Source organism: Phaseolus vulgaris, chromosome 2, assembly GCF_051622355.1.
Source record: "Phaseolus vulgaris cultivar YP4 chromosome 2, ASM5162235v1, whole genome shotgun sequence".
In the NCBI taxonomy this organism is placed as follows: Eukaryota; Viridiplantae; Streptophyta; class Magnoliopsida; order Fabales; family Fabaceae; genus Phaseolus; species Phaseolus vulgaris.
In genome coordinates this window covers 13223070-13239567 of record NC_143499.1, presented here as the reverse complement: position 1 = coordinate 13239567, position 16498 = coordinate 13223070, and the positions used below count along the sequence as shown (strand labels likewise).

Here is a 16498-nt window from a genome sequence, read left to right as displayed (position 1 = left end):
TTCATTAGGTATATCATCATATATATATTTCTCACATTAACCAATGGGCCTTTAATTCTATTATTATTATTAAATCATATTTGGGCCCAAAGCCCAAACTCTAAGTCATGTGAGTCACTTTATAGAAATTAATTTACATAATTTCTTACATGAACCAGTATAAACATTTGTGTGCATTCTCTCTATCCTTAATCTCGTTAAATTCAGTTTTGATATTTGTTTACTGGTATAAACAACCGATTGTTTCTGCGAAACAACCGATTGTTTTTCTGGTACTGTTGTTTTTGCTTATTGTTTTGACAAACTGGATTCATTATCAATTGTTTCTTGAGATAATTTCATTCTTGACTTAAAATTTTTTGAAATCCCTCTTTAAACCATTCACCCCCCCCCCCCCCTCTAGTTTAAAGCCATCCATTCTAACAATGAGGTGGGGAGAAAGTGTGTTAAATGGGGTCTTTAGATGCCATGAGTGTACAACAGTGTGAAGTGAGCACAAAAATTGTAGACCATCTAGGATGCATGAATAAATTACTAGAGTACAAATAGAAAGCATGACATGGCAAGGAAGGCATGAAGAGCCACATGTCATCCCCTCGATGGGGAGGATTCTCTCCAATTCGAGGAGGACACTTGTCAACCTCTAATTTGAGAGTATTTGCTTCAATTAGAGAGAGTCATTTGTCCTTCTATGAGTAGAGAATTTTAAGGGTTAAAACGTGCACCTTGGCTGCCCATAACACTATACATACTAGCCCCTTGTAAATTAGCTTTGAATAGACTAATGAATTGTTGCCAAAATTTCAGCCTCACCTAGTCTCTTAGCTCACTCTTTGCTAGCCTTATTTCTAAGGATTTTAGCAAGGAACCTCTTAGGAGTTGGTCTAACCTCTCTTAAGCTTCATTATCATTCTTCATACACCAATACTTCACAGTTTATTTCACTCATTTTAGCCACCTAATCCCACCAAATTTCGCATCCCAAAATATAAATCAAAAGACTCATAGCAATGCAAGTTAGGATTGTATCAAGTGGTATCTAGAGCATTAGGTTCACGGTTCTTCAAGAGATAAGTTCTAAAAAAGTTTGTTCTTCATTTTTCCGTATTGTTTACATGTTTTTCATGTCTTGATTTTGTTTTTGTTTTAGTTCTACCATTTGTATTTTGTTTGTTTGGTTTAATTGGTTCAAATAGTTTGTTCTTTCTTGAACCATCTATATTGGGGTTTAGAAGTTCTTTTTTAGTTTGTTTATCTTGTGGGCTTTTTAATTTTGTTGAGTCTTATTTCATTTTATTTTTGGTAAAAACAGTTTATGTTGGTTTCATTTTTGTTTTATGATCCATTTCTAGTTGTCCAAAGTCATGTTGTTTCCATATATGTCATAAAATTAAGTAGTCCTTTGTTTGATTTTTATTTTTTTTTGTTTCTTGTTTTTACAATGAATATTCATGTGGTTTGAGTCTTTTTGTGCCTTTTGTATGCTCTTCTTTTTATGGTTTTGAGTCTCTTATCTTGTTATTAAATCATTAACAAGTTCATTAGAGTTAGATGTCTATGTCTATTATGTCTTGAGTTTCAATTCTTTTTTTCAAATACCTTAAGCTTTAATTGTTGATTTGTATCTTAAAATACTCCTTGCAGTTTTCATAATAGTTCCATTTGATTTTAACAATTTTTTTTAATTGAGATTTTCTTGATTTCTAATTGTTGGTCTTCTAAGGTGAATTTCACCTTGTTTGGAATTGTGTTTCAGAAGTTGTGAAAGCTAATTCCTATTTGATGGTTCCTTGTTAAAGACTTGCAATCAGTGCATAAAATTGGCGAGGTCAGCAATTGAAGATTAAGAATAAAAACCATACAAAGTGAAAGAAGAGTTGTCAACTTAAAGAAAATTAAAAAAATCATTAAAAAATTGTACTAATAGTAGCATTCTATCACATAACCTTTGTGTTCAAGTTTATTTTCTTTGCTTATTTTTCTTACATTAGTTGGTTGGGAAAATGCTTCCAAAGCAAACGCATTAAAAAAACATTGTAATATTGAAATTCATTCATTAGTAGGTGAAAGTGTATCAATGGGCTCAAAGTGTCACTTGCACTTTCACACATGACACGCATTGTTTACTTTCTTCATCTTTTCTTGTTTTTCTTGTTTTTCTTTAATTCATTCTTGATTAATTTTTTGTTTTCTTTTATTTCTTTAAGTCTCCATGATACCTAGTGTAGTTGATCTTCTTTTGATCACTAGGACGCCTTGCACACACCACATTTAGGAAATAAAATTGTTTTGAAATTTCTTTTAAAGGAAATTTGTTAAGACTATCCGAGGAAATCTCTGGCTAAAGAAAGACTTGGTATCTAATTAATCCTAGTGACTCACCACTCATCCTGAGATTGAACTTGGAGAAAGTTTGAGTTGTTGACATTGATTCGAACTTCACCAAATCTAAAACCTATTTGTGAAAATACTTTTATCACTCATTTTTGAAATAATTTTTTTGTGAAAACCAGTTCTTTTAATTTCAAAATGAGTAATCATAACCATGCATCTAGTGTTCAAAGAAACAATAGGAAACAAGAAGAGGGGTATGGGTGGTAAGAGGAACTTAGGTTTTTAAAAGAAAATTTAGAAAATCAAATAGAGAATATATATAGAAAATTTGATGATTTTATAAATGAATTAAAAATTATATGAAGGACTTGTTGACCCAAATGGTTCTCAACCAAAATCAAGGCAAGGGGCAGGGAAGAAGAAAAACCTAGGTGTAGAAGAAATCCTGACTTTGATGAGCACTTTAAGAGGGAGTTTTTGTATCAGCTTCGTATACTTCAACAAAGAGATAAATTCATAGAAGAATATAGGCAGAAAATGGAGTTAGTTATGTTGAGGGGAGGAATAAGAGAAGATCCTAGAAAAACCATTGACAAATTCCAGAGTGGTCTAAACCTAGAAATCTGGGATAGGGTTAAATTTTTACCTTTTGATGATTTGAATGATTTCGTTCATTTATGTGTTAGGATAGAACAACTCAAGAGAAGGTCTGTTTTTAAGGAAGATTATCCTAACACATCCTATTCTAGGAGAGAGTTTAATAGGGAGGGTTACCCCTCCAAATCGAGGTATGAAAGGTCATGAGAGGAAGAAAGAGAAAGAAAAATAGAAAAGTCTTTGTTTGGAGCTGAACCAGATATTGATAACATTTTACTTTCTATAAACAAACCTTGTGAGGAAGGGGTTAAAGAAATATTTGTGTCTGGAGCTGAACAAGATATAGATATAAATTGTTCCTCCACATAAAAGACAAATGAAGGGTTGATTGAAAAAGAAGAAGAACAGAGGACCAAAAAGGAAGAAGAGTCTCTTATGACACCCCCTGCAAACATAGCCATGAAAGAATTCTTAAAGGGGGATTTCAATACTTTGAACTCTTATTCTTCACAAAAATCTTAAAAACAACACTTTTTGATGTTGTTGCCTAGTTTAGGCAAGAACAACACAAAGTGAACAAAAATATTTTTGAAAAGGATCGTATTTTTCAAAACTTTTATAAAAATAAAGGGCCTTATTTTTGTTCTATTTTATTTTTCTTTAATTTTGTTTTAAAGAAACTTGTTTCATGTTTGTTTGATGTTTATTGTAGATGGATATTGGACCCTAGAGGAAAATAACAAATAAAAAGAGGTTGTTGTCATTGGACATCATTCAGGATCTAAGGACAGATCCTTCTCTAGAGGGATGGAATGATGAAAACTCATCCAGCCTCGAAACATTTGGCTAAGAGATTGGAAGTAGAAAAAGGATCTCATAAGACTCTCATCTCAGGGAGAATTAATTGTTGTCTGCTCTTCCATTTTTATCTAGTTTTATAAACATTGTACATAGTAGCATAGGCTTTATTTTGAGCTTGTATTAGGGGCATGTTTTGGGTCAATTTTCATGGGCCAAGTATTAGGCCAATTAGAGTAAGGTATAAACAGAAAAAGAAAGAGTCTAGCTAGAGTTACAATTGGGCCTCCTTAGACCCAATGCAACTTTAAACCATCTAGGGTGCACAAATAAATTACTAGAGTACAAATAGAAAGCATGGAATGGCAAGGAAGGCATGAAGATCCACATGTCATCCCCTCGATGGAGAGGATTCCCACCAATTCCAAAAGATCATTTGTCTTCATGGGAATGGAGAGGATTCTCTCCAATTAGAGGAGGACACTTGTCAACTTCTAATTTGAGAGGATTTGCTCCAATTAGAGAGAGTCATTTGTTCTTCTATGAGTGGAGAGTTTTTAGGGTTAAAACGTGCACCTTGGTTGCCCATGACACTATAAATACAAGTGCTAGCCCCTTATAAATTAGCTTTGAATACACTAGGTGGCTGCAAGTTTTTAATATCTTTTGTTGATGAGTTTACAAGGAAAATTTTGGTATTTGTCATTCGTAGGAAGAATGATGCTTTGTAATATTTCAAAAGTGGAAGAAACAAGTAAAGAAAGAAAGTGATAAGTTTATTAAGTTCCCAATAATTGATGGAGGAGGAGTGTTTACATATATTAAATTTGATGATTTTTGTAATGAAAAGGGTATCATACATGAGGTTGCACCTCCATATACTCCTCAACCTAATGGGCTTTTTGAAAGGAGAAATAGGTCATTTCTTAACATGGTGAGAAGCATGTTGAAAGGGAAGTCAGTTTCATCATAATTTTGGGGTAAAGCTATAGTGATTTCTATAAACATATGTAATGAGATGCCTAAAGTAAATAAGTTGGTGCAACCACCTAGTGCTTCGAAAAACTTTTCCTTCTTATACTTGTGTAGTTACTTAGTGCCTAGGAAAACATCTTCTTTTATCAAATTGTTGGAACATGGTCATTTGTCTTTCATATTCTTAGACAATACTATAAATATCTAATTACGACAATAAAAACATGCCTTTTATATTTGCCATAGTTTTAGGACTAAAAAAAAAAATCAGTCTTCCAACCTTTTATAAATGTTATCCATGGTTTTGAAGTTAACTTTTATAACATTCCTTATCGACCCACACTAATAATTTTAGACCAATCTTGTATTCGTGGATATGCAAGCCTCAATGTTCTTACCATGGTACTTAAGACAAAGTAAATAAAAAAAAAACAGTTTACATGAAAAAGAAAGAAAGAAGATACTCAACAATATGACTCTGAAACACATACAAATACAACAAAAAAGTACCCTCTTCCCTTGGCATGGGTGTTGTTTATTTTGCTACCAGAGGTAAATAATTTACTAAAGCCAATTTTTGTTATATTTATACATTTATTTTCACCAATTTTTTTGTTTTAACTACCTTTTCTAGGTGATGATAAATTTTAAATTAATCTATGCTACAGATTTTCCCTCAGTAAGTTTTGAGTCAGTGAACAATCTATGCTAGAAATCAGATACCATTAGAAGATGTCCCTCTCAGAGGGAGACAGAGGGTTGCTCTTAGCCTTGGAGATGTATGGCTTCCTCTTATGTGCATCAAGACCAGAAGGTCTAAATTGGAATATTTTACTGAATATACATAAGGTACATGTTGCAACCAAATCAAGAAAGAAGTTTCAGTACAACCCTTTCAATGAATGATTTTGAAGTCCATTATATCAAGAAGCTAGAGAATTGAAACCACAATAAGGAATTAAAAATAAGTTACACACAATAGAAATAAAACAAAACCCAAACACAATAACTTTATTTTCTTTCATATCAACAACTATTAAATTGAACAAAGTATTAGTGTACCAAATTGTAAAGAATTAGTGTACCAAATTGCAAAGTAACAGTGTAACAGACCTTAATTGCAGTTACTCGTGGCCAAACTAATTAAAATGAGATCACGTACTTGGGAACAAACCTAGGTTTGTAGTGAAAATAAAGAGAGAAACATTACAACAACTCATCAAGTATAGGAAGCTTTTTCAAAACCTTCCTTGCACAACACCTCATAAAGTATAGGAATAGGAAGTAGGTCAAGGGGTGTGAGGGGATTAAACCCATACACTACCTCAAAAGGGGTGTGAGAAGTAGAGTTAACTAATCGATTATAAGCAAACTCAATATGAGGGATTAAGTTTTCCCACACCCTTGGGTTCCCAAAAATAAGGCATCGCAACATTTGAGCCAAAGTCCTATTGACCACTTCTGTCTGACCATCAGTTTGGGGATGACAAGTAGTAGAAAACAAGAGTTTAGTGCCTAGTTTTTCCCACAATATCTTCCAGAAGTGACTCAAGAACTTAAAGTATCTGTCAGATACTATACTTCTAGTAAGCCCATGCAATCTAATAACTTCCTTGAAGAAGAGATTTGCAATATAACAAACATCATATGTTAGGCCTTAAACAAGAGGGGGTGAATTGTTTAATTAAAGATTTTCGAAAATTATGGACAAGAATGAATATTAATGCAGAATCACAGAAGAAGCAATCAGATCAACCAAACAACAAAACTGTTTTAATTTGATTCTAGAAAATCAATTATTGTTTATATGAATCAATCGTTTGTTTTTATCAGCACTTTGGAAAATCACATATCAAACAGTTTTAAAAACAGTGAGGGATAGAGAGATTTAACACACAAGGATTATATTGGTTCACTCTTAACCTGAGCTACATCCAGTCCCCAGAAACCCCTGGGTATTTCACTAAGCAATCAAATTCATATTACACAACACAAGCACCAAAGAGGTGATCTTGAACCCTTCAAGAACACTCACCTCTTTGAAACACAACCACTACAGGTCAGAACACCCTCTGAATACAAAGATGAATACAACAGATCCTACTCAACTCTTAACCAATGCAAAACTCTTAGCAATCTTGCAATCTTTGAAAACATTTTTGATCTTTTGTAATCTGATCTCTCTATTTAATTAGAGATTCAAAAACCAGTTATATAACCTCAAAAATAGTCGTTTCAGAATATCGGACCAAAACATATTTGAAATAAGCAAAAACAGTTTTAACAGATTTAACCAATTCTGTTACGTTTTCAAAAAATGAACCGATTGAAAGTGCAAATCAATCGTTTGCATTGACTTTGACTGTGAGGTCAGCCAATTTTAGCTTTTTCAAATCCTTTCCAAAAACTACCAATTGTAAAACAACCAATTGAAAGGACAAATCAACAGGTTGTTTTTCACTTTTTCTTTTTAGAGCTTGATTGATTTAATTTTGGATCAAGCTAAGAGGACCAATAAAGATAGCATACCAGGAGCAGTGCGACCCCAACAAAGATAGCGAAGAGCACCAAGATCTTTTCGCCAATACAAGAAGACATGTTAGGAAAGTCAAATTAGTAAATAATTAATTATAATTTTCAATATAATTTTAGATGGCAAAATTTATTCTGATTAATATTCAAACATGCACCAAATAACAAGCAGAAATGAAGTCCAATTAAACAAATACAGCTGTATTTATGAAGAATAACAATAATCTTCTTCTATCAGTGACAAAAAGTTGTGAACTATTTACATGTCGGAGTATCCCCTATAGAAAAATCATGAAACATAAAATTAAATAAACAGTGAAACAAAAAAATTCCCCGAATCCAAATGCAACACATGCTTAATGAAAAATAAAAGCCCCCAACAAAATCCACCATCTGAATCGCCTACAATCCATGCCATTGATGAAAGGGTGTTGCTGTTGTGATCCACCCATGACCACTCTAAGCTTCTTCCACAGGACCACGATGAACTATGCTTAATGAATGCAATGGACTAGAACATATTCCTAAACCCTGCATACTGTCCCGTAAAACTCACGGTGGCTCCGATCAGTACTCATACACAGGCTTTCGTTGCGAAATTCATAGGCTTCTCACAGTAAGCCCTGTGCCTCTAAGTCTCTTGCCACTGAAAAAGAAAAGTTAGCAAATGTTAAGGTAACAAGATAGCACCACTAATCAATTAAAATAGATGAAGATAGAAATTGGAACAAGAAATGCTAACACATTTTCATACACTCAACAAAAATATGATGTACAATGTGCAATGGTCAAACCAGTATCACCAAATTCTTCTCAAAGTTTTATTTTTTGGTATATTTCGTAAAAATGCAAAATTCGTAGTCATCAGCAAGTTGTATAAGAAAGGTATTAATTATTAATTGCATAAAATTTACGACATTTGACGAAGCTTCGCTTAACTAGCTGGTCCACCACGAAATATAAGCTTCCTTCTAATTTACTTGATTCTCCGCACTAGAAAACATTTTTCTATGAATGATGTTTGAATTATTTGAGATTTGTCCCAAAAGAAAAGTAACTTTTTTTCACTTCTAACGAAATATCGTGAATAAAACAAAATTTACTGTCTCCAAACTAATATTTGGAGTGGGTAAACTTCAATCCAAACATTTACCAAGTGAACATCTAGAAGAAAGAGATGGAGCAAGAAAGAATAAAAAAATAAGAAGAAAACTGACCATTTGACATAGGAAGAACCAAAACAACCCGCATGGTCACGGTGTTTGGAGGAAGCTGCAAGCGAAGAGGATAAAGCTTTTTATTGAAAGGACTCCGATTACATACAATGATTCCATCTAGCCCTGTCTCTTCCTCAAACTTTCGAGTCAATTCTTCAACTCCATTCCCTTTGAAAATCAAAGAATAACCCTGCACACCTTCATCCAACACCTCTCCATTGTCTTCTGCAATATGGTAGTAAATAATCCGCCCCTCCATCTTCGGCGTCGAACCATTCAAATCATTCGACTGCAAAGAAAACCAACCACAATCATCATCCACGACAACAACCACAACAAAAAGAGGTTAGGTAAAGTGACAACTTAATTACTTTTAAGCCTAAAAGGAAAAAGTGCTAACAAATAATTGTGAATCGAAACTGTGAAGTTTATGTGAAAAAGAAAAACACTTTAACGCGTGGCTCCAGTAATGATTTCCGGTACACCCAACCGCAATTTCCATTAAAAAAAGAGTAATTTATTTGTCCACTACTTGACCATATGAAGAGACCCTTCGGAAAAATTAGTATTTACATAAATAGGTTCAAAAATATAGGTTTCTCACAAACAAATTTACCTATAGAACTTCAAACTTATAAACAATTTGATTCCTCAAATATATTATTTAGTCCCTTTCAGCGGTTGAATCATTATTGGTATCATTCCTTGTCAATATATTTAATACAAAACTTTACTCCTCAAATCAAGGTTTCAAAGAATTCCGCAACTGTTATTTCAGTCACAGCATACAAAATTTTAGGCTATAAATAACCACAACTACGATGGTAACCACATCAGATACATTCATCACCAATTTCTTGCAATGTCAAAAATCATGATCAACCAGAAACTACGATCACAACTTCAAACCTTGACACGGCGGAATTCATCTGGGATTTCCTTCCATGTCAAAAATTGTGTGATGAAATGCAATTGCGAGTAAAACCTTGTCCTTGTCCATATTACTATAGTAAAATTTCTATTGATAACACTAATGACACACACAAAAATGCATATGATTTTGTTTTTAATTTTTAGTCATTATGATAAAAACACAACTTTCCCTAGAATCTCATAGATACCTGTTGCCTTGTAAAGCTGGCAGACAAGGATGGCGGCGGGGGCAACGGCGCGCTGGCCAGGACTGGAACAGTGTCGGAAACCGGCAACGGGGGAGCAGAGGGTTTACTGCTATTCGCCGGAGAGTTGACATAAATCTCGACGACTTCCACGTCCCAGAGGATCCAGTCCTGCGTGGCGGTCCTGTGAGGAATATCGTGCGTGACGGAGTTTCTCCAGGGCGGCAAGCCCCCATTGGCGCGGAGGAAGTTGCCGTAGCGAGTCTTGAGCTTGACGCGGCCTCCGTCCTTGATGGGCTCCCACTCGACGGAGGAGTCGAGCCTCTGCGGGAGCGTCTGGAGGACCTTGTGGCCCGTCATGCCCAGCAGGAAGAGTTGGTTGGAAGCTGTGAGGTACTTGCCGTAACAGCTCTTCAGGCGAATTATGTTGTCGTATTCGGACACGTATTCGACCATCCACCGCGCGCTCTTCGAGGACCCCTTGCGGGCTTGCGTGACCGACTCTTCGTCCTCCTCCGCCAGCAGGTACTTGTCGTGGTGGCTGCGGAGACGCACCGCCTTCGCGCGGTGGAAGAAGTCCATGCCAGTACTGAACTTGTTCGAACTTATTGTCTGCATGAGTAGTATGCAATAATTTGATGAGAAGATGAATGTTTAGTGAGTGGGAGGAATAAAGGGGATGGGTATTTATTGGGTTTTGAAACTTTTACTATCATAGTTCTTATTATTGTAATGGTTGTGGGTAAGACTTAGTGTGCGTGACTGCTTGTTTGAACTTTCAACTTTCAACTGTGGAGGGTGAAAAAAAGGAAGAGGGAGTCAGCAGTGGCGTCTTTGGGAGACAACGCGTTTGGCTGCACGCGGCCATTACGTGGCCAAACTCCCTAATCCCATTCATCTGTTCTGGATTTGGTTTTGAGTTCCGTGTTGTGCATCTAACCACAAGTTACTGATCATTCACATGGACTTTCCATGGAAATTATTACGTCTTGTAAGAACAGGGAAATGTTTCATCTTGTTCAGTTTCTTAGCCTGGAATCAGACCTCTCAATTATTGAGATCACTTCACCCGACTTTAAAACAATGATTTTCTTTTACGGAAGTAATACCTATCATGTTCTGATATAGACAGAAATTAAGTGTACCACACACTTTCTCAAAGTGGGAAAATTTCCAACTAATATCAAACATCCCCTAATTCTGGCTTTGTAAGTTAACATGCCAACGGTTATTTTCCATGGAAAATATAGAAAATAGTAAGTAATCGAGTTTTTTAGTATTAAAAGAATATATGTGTTATTTAATTGAATTGCATGAGTGAGATTGAAAAGATTGTGTATTTACGCGTATTTTTTTAATTATAAGAAAATTATCGCATTCTGTCCCACAAAGTGTATCAATTTGTTAACGAAGATAATTTAATAGGATTTAGAAAAAAAAATTAATGAAGAATGAAGCATGCTTTAATCTGGACACTGACCCAAATATAAGTAGTTTTATTGGTTGGATAATAAGTCATATTTTGGATAAAAGCTATAACAAAACTGCACAGCCCAATCCAACATATTTTTTACCATTGCAGTTAAGTTGAATTGATGACTGGGCCCACTTAAATAAAAGATTCAGAGTGAGACAGTGAGACTTGGATTTGCTATGGCAGTTAGGTTGAAGTGCTGACTCAGCCTAAGTGAATTCAGTCATAATGAGAAACTGATTGTTGGATATGCATGAAACTTGATCATGTGCGGTTTGGCATCTTTCAGTATAGCAAAGAGAATGAAAATGGTGTTCAACGGAAGCCACCTTACGGAAACCTCAATCCAAAAAATTGAAATAAAATATAAAATAAGAATAGCATAAAGGAAAAGAAAGAATAGGTGGGGTGGAAGCAACGGAGATTTGCATAGAGACAAAAGCCACTCAAAAGTATGAAACTAACGTCTACACAAGATGTCTTAGAGAAATAGACAATGTTATCTTGAATTGGTTTCTCATAGACAAGTTGTTAAATTGTATATTCTCCACTTTCTACTTCCAATTACTACTCAAAACCCAAACCCGTATACAATAACTATATTCGGCTTCTAGTCCTTGTCAAGACAGAAAATATGAATGTGTGCTTCCGAACCCCCTTCCCATGCGCATCAATATGCGAATATTAAATCAGAACAAAAACTCTCTCTCTCATATACTAAGTCTCCTGACGTAGACATATGGCCCATAATATGAATAAGTAGGGTATATATATAGACACCTCACTTAAATGTTCAATTCGTATAGTCTATTTCCAAGTTACCATCTTCATGTTTCAAAGGTAATTCTATTACTCTCCCACACTTAAGGAAACATATTAAGACAACAACCTTTCCATATGGTAAGGATTCATTTTAACAGTGTATACCACAATTTGGATGAAAGAAAAGAAAAAGGTTAAAGTAAATGAAGAGAGAAATCCTATTATTTTGTAAAAAAAAGGATTAATGTCAACTCAATCCTTCTCCAATTTTCAGTAGTGCGTTTACTGTTTTGAACTTTGGAGTGTGAACGCATTTGCTAATGTGTGATTACATTTTCGTTGGTGGAGAAGAGTTGGTGAAGGCATGAAGCAACACATAGCACCTCAAATTCAACCAAGTGGCAATGAATTGGTAGTGGAGGAATTTGATATGGTAATACAGGGATGAGACTTATAAGACCCTGCGCGTGAACGTCCAAAATTTTGGTTGGACATACTTGAAAAACAAATGAAGATCCATCATGAAAGCTAATTGGGGCGACATTTGTATTTTACTGGAAACTGGAAATGAACTGAATAGTAGAGTTTTTGTAGGAGTACGTTAACAAAACCCTTCTTGTGTAAACCTAAAATACCCAATCCATATATCTTGACTAACCCTTCTTATGAATACACCTAAATTACCCTAACACCTAACCATGTGTCCATTAATTAATATCACGGAGTGGGACACAAAACTTAGAGTGGAGGACATATATTCACTCACGCTAGCAGAGATCGGGTCAAATTATTTATTAAATGAGTTAAGACTTTTTTTAAAACTTATTTAATTAAAAGGACAAGACTTCAGACTATTCAAATAAGACAATCTATTTAGGTAAATAACAATAATTACCTATAATAATAATAACTTTGGATTTGTAATGTTTTGACACGATATATTATTAACTTGTGTAAAGTCGTACTAATCTATATAAAGATATTGGTTCATTAAATTCTTGAGAGATAATTTTAATTCATTTACGAGATATTAATTCCTACCAAGCAGACTTTAAAAAAACTTAAGTATTAAACTAAACTTTCAGAAAAGTTAAGGCATAGGTACAAAACAGGTTGAATTGAATAAGTCAAGTCTTAAATATTTCTACTTACTTAGGACTGGTATCAACCTTAAAAAATTTAACTTAGTAGTTGATCTTCAAACATATTAGAGATCAATTTTGAATGTTTCGTTTAAAATATGTTTTTCATACCTTATTTATTCAATTTAATTCAAATATATTGTCAGCAAAAACATTACCCAATCATCTAGTATAAATTGTAATACAAAATTTTTATATTGGAATGATTTTTAGTTGATTAATTTTTTAGCTAAAATTAACATTTATATTTATTTTCTATTTGAATTTTTATTTCATTTCTATTCTTATAATAATTTATTAAATACAAATTAATGTAATTTATATCATCAAGATATTGGTCAATCAAACACCCACTTTATGACAAATAATTATTATTTTCTTAATAAATAAAATTAAAATAATAAATATGCTCTTTATTAAAAATACAATAATAATATTAATGATAAAATTTTAAACAAAAATAAAATAGTATATATAATAAATAAATAAAATTATGAAAAAAAAATGAAACTAGTAAAAAAATCATTTGATCTAAAACTTATTTCAAATTCATGCGTGCATAATTACGTTTTATCAATTGATTATAGTGTTTGAATAAAACATATAATACCACAATAATTTGCAAAGTTAAATTACTAAGAAATAAGTAAAATAATATTAATACATTTTTAATATTATATATTATGCTATCATGAATTGTTATGTATATTAATTCACTTTTTTGTAATAATTACTTGAAAGTATATTCAGAATCATTAAATAATAATGTAAATTTTAAATTTAATAATTCTTAAACTTAAACTAAAAAAGAAAGCTTTTTTTGGGTATATTTTAAGAAGTATATTGGCATTCAATCACGTTAGTCCAAAATATTTGACAGTTCCAACAAACGTTTTAGTTATTTCTGTTTTTATGCGCTTCAACTCAACCTGGTCAAGGGAAAGACCAAACAGTGTGAACCTTTGTTTCAAAGAAATAAATAAGTCATTCTGTTGAACTATAGTCTTTTATAATTTATAACTTTCCCTAAAATGCTGAAGTATTTTTTTTTAATTGAGTCTAAATTATAAATTATTTTTTTATATAATAAATTTCATGTTAAGCATCACAAAATTATTTGTTTTTGTGATAATTATTATATAAAGTTATATAATATCAAATAACTATTAAAACTAATAGGCATCATCTTTCCAAATACTTGTTAATAGTTATTTAGGCCACAATAATATTAAAATAATTCAGTATAATGTTAAAATTCATCCCATAATTAACATAAACAACTTCAATTTACTTCAATACATTTTAATTAAATTCAAATGAAAATATTATTTAAAAAAATGAAAAATAATTCAAATATGTATTCAATAAAAAAATTTGTAAATGTTAAAATATCGACAAAAATATCTTAGCATTGGTCATTCCTATATTTTTCCCTTTTCAAAGTGTTGAAGTGTAATGACTAATGAAATAAATTTTATCTTTTAAAAAAATTATTAACTATATATTTTTTTTACTTTGATAAGTTGAAATGAAGAACTAAATCTCATCATCTATAACTGTCATATGGTTAAGAATGTAAAGAACCCCATTATCACTGTCTACATACTGTTGGTTTTTTAATAGTTGAAGTATAGACTAACAAAAAGGTAAGATATTTTAGTTTACAAATTTTTGTATTGTTTATCCAAATAAATACTCTGAACTATTATTGTACTTTCTTATTTGTTTAAAAAAAAATAGATCCTGAATAACTTTTTTTCCTATTTTAACTAAATTAACGCGTTTCTGATTATTAATTTAGCCAAATTTGTTATCTAGAATCAGTTAACAAATATCAACAAAAACACGGACAAAATATTCAGGCAAAATTCGCAAAACGAAAAGTCAATGAACGAGAAAACAAGAAAACGAGAAACGTAAAACGCACCTGCAGCATCAGCTTCGTGTTCCGCCTCGCCGGCGGCGACTTGAGCGCGAAAACCGACATCGGCGACGCTGGTTCCGAATCGACCGAGACATCATCGGAAGCGAGAGACGAAACCACGCTCTCACACAAATCATCCACCAACTCTTCCACCGCCTTCACAGTCTCCACGTCCCACAGAACCCAATCCTTCGTCGCCGAACTGTGCGGTTCGTCCACCGTCACGCTGCTCCGCCATGGCGGTGTCCCTCCGTTCGCACGCAGGAACTTCCCGCTCCAACTCATCAACTTCACCTGGAAACCGTCGCGTGTCACTTCCCAGTCGTGCTTGAAATCAGCGCCGGGCTCGAACTCCATCTGGAGCACCTTCTTCCCTGTCATCCCAAACAGAAACGGTGCCTCCGTCGCCGTTAAGTACCTTCCGTGGCAGCTCCTGAGGCGCACCTTATCGGTTCCTCCCTCCGTTATCTCCTCTACCGTCCACCGCGCTCCCCGGCCGGAGGCCTTGCGGCTCTGGTGGACGTGGCTGCCGTCGGCGTCGGCCACGAGATACTTGTCGAGGTGGCTCCGCAGCCTCACCACGTTGGTTTTGGTGAAAAACTCCATCGCGTGTCGATTGATGAGTGATGAAGCTGAAAACTATGACTATAGATAATGAGTGTGAGAAACCGAGAAAGAAAGGAATTGTAACGTTTGATTATATCTTATAATAAATATATATAATTATATGTGTGTGTGTGAACATACATATAAGGAAAATGCTAGAGAACCCTCCTTCTAAACTTAAAAAAAGGGTAATATTTTTTATGAGTCACCAATTATATGTTTTAAAAAAATTGTTCTATAAAGATGTTTTGAAACGATGAAGAATTTATATACATATTTCTTCTTTCATTTTTCCACGTCTTTTACAAATAAAGCTATAACAAAATTATCAAATTTTAAAATTAAAATTACTAAATTTCAAAGTAAACAATATTTTATTAAACAAAATTAATATGTTATATTAAGAAATTGATGATTCTTCTTTTTCTTTCTTTTCTTTTCTCCTCCCCCTTCTCTTTTATTGTAAATCTTTATTTTACACCATCAACGACCAATAATTATTGTAGGTTGCTGGTAATATCACACGCTACCATTTTATTTTATTTTTGTTCTTCTCTCTTTTTGTCACAAGTATACAATTTTTTTATTTCACTTATTTTCATTGTTTGCTATGCTATTTGTTCCTTTCTTCATTTTAGAAATTGTAAAAATTTTATGTGATTGTGGGATAATTTTTTGGTCTTTCATTGTTTATAGTTTTTATTTTTTTAATATAAAAAAGATTGAGGAGAACTTTTCTTTATTCAATAAATTTTATGAATGTTGTTTCTAAATAAATCATTAAATACAACTAATTTACACTACAACTAAATCATTAAATATAAATTAATTTTAAAAACAAAAATAATTAATTATTATATTGACTAAATTATATACTAATTTAGAGATTAATTAGCTTTCAAAATTCTTAACTACCAATTTTAGAATTTAATTTGTTACCAATAATTTTTTAGTTTATAAAATAATATCTAAATTAGTTAATATAATAACTAATAGTGTTATGAGATTTTTGTAGCTTA

At 33.1% G+C, this 16498-nt stretch overlaps 1 protein-coding gene across 2 annotated transcripts; it reads right to left on the bottom strand.

Annotated features, from left to right (window-relative positions):
• Nucleotides 1-7421: 7421 nt before the first annotated feature.
• On the bottom strand, nucleotides 7422-15689 carry LOC137810713 (uncharacterized). Of its 2 annotated transcripts, XM_068612120.2 has the most exons (4): nucleotides 14877-15689; nucleotides 9575-10183; nucleotides 8454-8742; nucleotides 7422-7882 (listed from the first exon to the last, which is right to left on the bottom strand). In XM_068612120.2, the coding sequence occupies exons 1-4, from the start codon at nucleotides 15477-15479 to the stop codon at nucleotides 7848-7850; spliced, it is 1536 nt and encodes a 511-aa protein (XP_068468221.1). In that variant the 5' UTR covers nucleotides 15480-15689; the 3' UTR covers nucleotides 7422-7847. The 2 variants fall into 2 exon arrangements, with proteins under 2 accessions (XP_068468221.1, XP_090154421.1); XM_090298295.1 differs by lacking the exon at nucleotides 9575-10183 and having other exon boundaries at nucleotides 14877-15569.
• Nucleotides 15690-16498: the final 809 nt, after the last annotated feature.